The sequence below is a fragment of the Eulemur rufifrons genome, chromosome 30 (assembly GCF_041146395.1).
Source record: "Eulemur rufifrons isolate Redbay chromosome 30, OSU_ERuf_1, whole genome shotgun sequence".
Lineage (NCBI taxonomy): Eukaryota > Metazoa > Chordata > Mammalia > Primates > Lemuridae > Eulemur > Eulemur rufifrons.
The window spans coordinates 33,052,245-33,059,002 of record NC_091012.1 but is presented as its reverse complement, the minus strand read 5'-3'; the positions used below and the strand labels follow the sequence as shown (position 1 = coordinate 33,059,002).

The following is a 6,758-nucleotide window of genomic DNA, read 5'->3' as shown; positions in this document are numbered from 1 at the left end:
GAGGGGCCTTCCAACCCCAAGTAGGGGGAGACCTCAGCCCTTAAGTGGCCCCGGCTGTCGGCCATTAAGGAGCCCAGACAAGGTTCCCGGATGTAGTGTATCCAGACTTCCGTCTTGGAAGTCAGAGAGGTGAGGCTCTTTCTGAGCGGGCTTGACTCAGTTCTGTAGAGAGATGAGTCCCAAGCTCTGCCAGGTATTAAGTTGAAGTCCCTGAGGGAGGAGTGGCGGGTCTTCCAACCCCAGGTAGTAGGAGGCCTCAGCCCCCATGCGGCTCCTGCTGTCATCCCGTCCCTTGGTAACCCCAGACAAGGTTCCTGGATGTAGTGTATCTGGACTTCCATCTTGGGATTATTTTGGGGAGTGAGGCTTTTTCTGAGGGAGCCAGACTCAAGTTGGCAGAGGGAGGAGTGCTAGGCCCCGCTGGGCATTAAGTTGACGTCCCTGAGTCAGGGGTCCTCCCACTGTGGAGGACCTCCCACTGCCCCTCGTGTCAGCACTGAAAAGCTTCAGGCAAGGGAATTAGTTATCAACCCTCTCAGCTGACTTTCTTTCCTGGTGTCTTAGGGAGATGGGGGCCTTAGGCTGAGGGAGGCATCCTCAGGTCAGCAGAAGGGAGGTAGTGCAGGCCCTGTCAGGAGTTAATATGAATGCTTTTAGGATGGCTAATGGGACCTTCCGCCATAGAGGGGGCCCTCACAAAAACCCTACCATGCCCTCCCCACCCCCCATCAACCATGGCAGAACCCGGACATTGGTACTTGCTCATTTGGAGCTTGCTTCATGGAAGTGAGGCCTTGATATGAGAGACAGACATGAATACCTTGAGGGAAGACGGAGGGTACTCCCTTGCTGCAGAACAGATGGGCTCCATCCGCTGCTCTTAACCCTGGAAAATCCTGTGCAAGGGTACAGGATGTGACCTCTTTAATGTCAGCTTGGCAGAAGGAGTCCCAGACCCTACTGGGGGTCAATTTAAGGACTGAAGAAACCCTTTATATCAGAGCAATTGGGACCCAGATCTTCTCTTCCCTCGCTGTCAACAAGGGAAGACTAGAAGCATGGTGATGGGATATGGAACCCCTTCACTTTGGTCTGGGGGAGGTGTCTCAGGAAGGTGACAACTTTGGTCTATTGGGCATGGCCTGAGTTCAGCAAAAGGAGGAGTCTCATGCCCTGCCAGGTGTCAAGATGAGGACTCTGGAGAGGATTAGGAGACCTGCTGCATGTAGAGGAATCCCACAGAAATCAGCTTCTGCTGGTCAGCCCTGGGAGGGCACAGAGCAGGGTTGCCAAATATGATTTCTCAGTTCCACTTTGAGAGTCAATGGAAGTGAGGCTTTTTCTGAGGGGTGTAACCTCAGGTTAACAGAGGAAACAGTCCCAGGCCCTACCAGGCGTCAAGGAGATGACCCTGAGGGAGGACTGAAAGTACCTCCCACCCTAGGTAGATGCTGCCCAGGCCAACCCTGCCTCTGCTGTCAACCTTGGGAGACTGTGGGCAAAGTTGACCAGATGTGGCACTTCCTTACTTTTGTCTGGAGCTTGGTCCTCAAGGAAGTGAAGGCTTTGGTCTGAGGAGGTGACAGTCTGGAGGGGAGCACATTAAGTCAGCAGAGGGAGGAGTCCCAGATTCTGCGGGGAGTCAGGATAAGGACCCATGGTGAGGACTTAAGGTCCACTTACCCTTATCCCCAGAAAAGAGGGAGTCTGAGTATCCCCTGTTCCCCTGCTGAGAGGATCTGGGCTGGGGTGGCCAAATGGAATGAGCTCTAACTTCTGCCATAAGCTCGACCAGGAGTTAAGGGCCTGCAGTGTTTCAGGATGGTAAAGTCTCGGTTGGACGGGGAGACATTAGGTCAGCAGAGGGTGGAACAGGCCCTGCTAGGAGTAAAAGTGAATACTCTGAGGTAGGACTGAGTGTATTACCCAGCACAACAAACCTTGGGCAGGGGTGGCTAGATTTGGTGCCTTTTTATTTTTGTCTCATGTGTCCCAGGGAAGTGAAAGCCTTGATCTGAGCCTGTGACATTAGCAGAGGGAGGATTCCCAGGATCAGCTGAGAATCAAGGTAAGGTAAAAATATTGAGGGAGGACTAATGGTACTCACTAACCCAGATAGAAGGGGACCCACAGAAACTTTACCCTGTCCCTGCTGTCAATCCTGGGAATATCTGGGCAAGAGTGACCAGACATGGTGTGCCGTCACTTCTTCCATGAGGTGGGTGCCAGTGCCTCCAGGAGGTGAGGCCTCAATCTGAGAGGGTGAGGTCGGGTCCCCAGAAGAGGTGTGACCAGACCCTGTAAGAAGTAAAGAGGAATACTCTGAGAGGGGACAGAGGGTACTCCCTATCCCAGAACAGGTGGGATCCAGCCTTTGCTTCAGCCTGGGAGACTCCAGGTAGGGGCGGCTGGATGTGATGTTTCTTCACTTTTGTCTTAAGAGTCTCAGAGAGGTGAGGGCCTTGGACTGACCACGAAGGCCGGTCAACTGAGGGAGCCACATCAGGTCAGCAGAAGGAATCCTCCTGGACTACCAGCAGTCAAGGTAAAGACCTTTGTTGAGAACAAAAGGTAACTCCCAATTGAGAGAAAAGAGATCCCCCAGTCTGGCTGTCTCTTGTTGTCAGCCTTGGGAGGACCCAGGCAGGGTTGGTGGGATGTGGTGCACCCTCACTTTCTCCCAGGGTGGAGGAGGTGCCTCAGAGAGGTGAGGTCTTGGTCTGATGGGACAATGTCAGGTTGTAGCTCAGGCTATTCAGAGAGTAAAGATGGATTCTATGAGGGAGGACTTAGGGAATCCCCTATGGCAGAACAGATGGAGTTCAGCCCCTCTGTCAGCCCTGGAATGCCCAGGCAGGGGTGGCCAGATGTTGTGCCTTCTCACTTTTGTCTGGGTTCTCAGGAGGTTAGGACTTTGGTCTGAAAAGGTGACAGTCTGAAGGGAGGCCACATTAGGTCAGCAGAAGGAGGAGTCCCAGACTGCCAGGATTTAAGGTAAGGAACCCGAGTGAGGACTGAGGGCACACTGCCCCTCCCTAGGACTGAAGGCACACTCAGCCCTACTTGCCCTTGTTTTCAGCTCTTGGAGGCCCTGGAGCATAGAGGCCAGAAGTGGTGCACTCTTACTTCAATTTTGGTAGTCTCAGGGAAATGAATGCTTGTTCTGAGATGGGTAGACCCAGGAAAGCAGAAGGAGGAGTCCCAGGCCCTTTGAGGCATCAAGATGACAAATGAGGGTACCTCTCACCTAGAATAGATGGGATCCCCACAGAGTTTGGCCAGCCTTTGCTGTCACCTGTGAAGGCATGGTTGGAGGTGGTGCTCTCTTACTTCCCCCTTTTGATCTCAGGAATGTGAGATCTTATTCTGAGAATTTGCCTCAAGCCAGCAGAGGGGTAGAGTCCAGGCCTTGCTAGGGGAAAGATGAGGACCTTAGTGAGCACGGAGGGGGACCATCCACCCCAGAAGTGTGAGGACCTTACAGAATCCACCTGCCACCCCCATCAGCCCTGGGGAGCACAGAACTGTGCTTGCAGTCTGCAACCTGAAAGGACCTCTGAATACTTCTTACAGGGGCTTTAGGAACTGGGGGTGAGGTGCTTGGTCTGACTTGCATGCCCTCAGGTCACAGAAGAGAGGAGTCCCAGTCAAAGTGAGGCATATACTCTGAATATGTACCAAGGGCCCTATCCCCCAGAACAGAGGGAACCCCACAGCACCCAACCCCACCCACTCTACTGTCAACCCTGGAGCCTCAAGTTTTGCTGACTGGCTGCACCTGAAGAGCTTTCTCACATCTTCCTACAGTTTCCTAGGGGACAGTCAGTCTAGGAAGACAGAAGACCTGTGAGTCTTTAGAGCTCAGCTAAAGAGAAGACCTACAAGTCAGCCTTTGTCAGAGCCATTAGGGGTGAGTTTCTCAGCTGAGGCCACTCACACTGTCTCTCTCTCCCCAGGTCTGTGTGATCTCATCACCCACACTCTTGCTCACACTCCTACCTGCTGCTCCCAACAAAGGTCATCATGCCTCACCTTCCAAAGCACCCACACATCTCCTTTGAGCAAGGCTTTCAGGCCCCAACTGAGGCACAGGAGTTGGTGGATGTACAGGCTCCCACATCTGAGGAGGAGGAAGAGACCTCCTCCATTTCCTCTTACTCTTCCAACTACTTTCCCTCCTCCTCCCCTTCCCCCTCTCCCTCTCCTTCCCCCTCCCCTTCCCCCCGCCCCCTCAACCCCCTCCTTCTTCACCTCCCCACCCCCTCCCTACTTCTCCTCCTCCTCCTCCTCCTCCTCCTCTTCCTCTCCTCTGGTTCTGGGAAGTCTAGAGGAAAGGGTGCCTACTCTTGGGATGCTCAGTCCTTCCCAGAGTGCTCAGAGCTCTTATTTCTCCTCCACTTCATGGAGCATATCAGACGAAGAGTCCAGCAGCCAAGAAGAGGAGGAGAGTTCAAGCATGCTGCAGTCCTCAACAGATGCTGAATCCTTGCTCAAAGACCCACTAGAAGAAAATGTGACTGATTAGGCGTGTTTCCTGATCCTCAAGTATCCATTGAAGGATCCCATCACAAAAGTGGAAATGCTCGAGGTTGTCACCCAAAGTTACAAAAATGAATTCCCTGTGATCGTCAATAAAGCATCTAAGTGCTTAGAGTTGATCTTTGGCATTGATGCGAAGGAAATGGACCCCACTGGCCATTCCTATGTCCTTGCCAACTCACTAGATCTCACCTATAATGAGTTGCTGAGTGACAACCAGAGCATGCCTAAAAATGGTCTCCTGATAACTATCCTGGGTATCATATTCGTAGAGGGTAATTGTGCCTCTGAAGAAAGCATCTGGGAGTTCCTGAATACGATAGGAGTGTATGATGGGAAGGAGCATTTCGTTTATGGGGATCCCAGGAAGCTCCTTACCGTAGATTGGGTACAGGAAAATTACCTGGAATATCAGCAGGTGCCCCACAGTGATCCTCCACAATATGAATTTCTCTGGGGTCCAAGAGCCCACGCAGAAACCAGCAAGATAAAAGTCCTGGAATTTTTGGCGAAGGTCAAAGGGTCTGACCCTACTACCTTCTCAGGCTGGTATGAGGAGGCTTTGAGACATGAGGAAGAGAGAGCCAGGGCCAGGATAGACACCATGGACAGGAGTGCTGCCATGTTCATTGCACAGCATTAGCAAGCAGCTTCACCTGCCCCAAGTGAAGAATGAGGCACATTCTTCACTCTGTGTTTAAAGAGGGCAGTGAAGGCTCTAAGTAGGGAGGGCCAGAGTCAGGCTGGGGAGAACAGTGTGTACAACTTTGTGTTCCTTTTCTATGTAGGTGGCATCAAGGTTTATCTTTTGATATTTTTCAAATGCTATTCCTTTTAATAGAAGATTTATTACCTTTAGAATCTTGAGTATATTGAGGCCAGGTGCAGTGGCTCACACCTGTAATCCTAGCACTTTGGGAGACTGAGGTGAGAGGATTGCTTGAGGCCAGGAGTTAGGGAATCTAAGTTTATTAATAACATTGGTCACACGTTTATTAATGTTTATCTATGTTTATCAGCTTTACATAAAATATAGAGACAAATGTACCATGCTTAATTTTTGAATTCCTTTAACCCTTTTAGTCTATTCTGTAAAATTAAATGATAAATACCTGGATTTGTTTGGCTTTTTCAAGAAAGTAGGAGAAATGTTAATAAATATTAATAAATTAAACCTTCTGCTCACTAATTGTTTTATTCACCAAATGGTAATTGGGGATTTTCTCTTTGTAAGGCATTGCAGGGATGCTTGGATAAGCAAGACACAACTCTACCCATGGAATGGTAGAGTCTAGGAACAGCAGTCATATCAGCAAGCTGGTGAGATGTCTTTTAAGACCAAAAGAACAAGTGAAAAGAATTAATGAGCAAGGAAGTGGGACTCTAGATGTGAGCTGTCAAGTGTAAATGCCCTGAGCCAAAGCACTTTGGGGTTTGGGGAAACTGCAATTCTTGGTGTGGGAATTAATTTTAAGTTAAGCTCTGGGTGGCGGCAGGGGGCCATACTCTCAGTCAGTGCATCTTATAGATGAAAGAAAAAGCTTGTAACAGAAAACTGCTTAGTAGTTACATTTAGGTTGTGGACAAACCAGAGGGAAATCTCTGCCTGGAGCAGGTATGGAAGGTATCCTGAACTCTTGTCCCAGTGCAGTTGAACACTGCATGAACTAGGTGTTCCATACACATCATCTGTAAGAATTTCCTGAGAAGTAGAGTGGTAGTGCCTAGAAGCCACTAGGCTGGCATTCATTTTCCTTGGTGAGATCCAGAGCCCACTCCGTTGAAGTGATATTAAAGGTAGATTATCTTGATTATAATTTGGCCAAATCTAAGCAAGGTCTAGGATTTGGTGGCAGTGAAATGAGTTAAAATTGTTTAGAATGGATGATCATCTGGGAGGAAAGGAAGGAGTTGGTCTTCGAAAAATTTAAATTCTAGGAGCTTGGAGTTATATCAACTGGGGGAAACTGACCTACACCTAAATTAATATATCCTCTAAGAGGGAAAATTTAATGAGTTTTATTTATGAAACTGCATTTTTGGCTGATTTGATATTCTGTCTCCTATTCAGTTGCATATTTTCTGAGATGTCCTGGATAGATAAAAACAACAAAATCCCAAAGGACAGGGTGGTAGTGTCTGGGGTCAAAATAATGTTCAAAATAACTGCCATTCGTTAAAGTTTCAGTATAAGCCAGGCCCTGTGTCAGGTGCTTTAT

The 6,758-nt window shown here is 49.4% G+C and overlaps 1 protein-coding gene across 1 annotated transcript; it reads left to right on the top strand.

Moving 5' to 3' along the window:
- Positions 1 to 658: 658 nt before the first annotated feature.
- LOC138378848 (melanoma-associated antigen 10-like) lies at positions 659 to 5,182 on the top strand. The gene is made up of 2 exons (XM_069464180.1): positions 659 to 754; positions 4,526 to 5,182. Exons 1-2 carry the CDS (start codon positions 659 to 661, stop codon positions 5,180 to 5,182), a joined length of 753 nt encoding a protein of 250 aa, XP_069320281.1.
- The last annotated feature ends 1,576 nt before the right edge of the window (positions 5,183 to 6,758 follow it).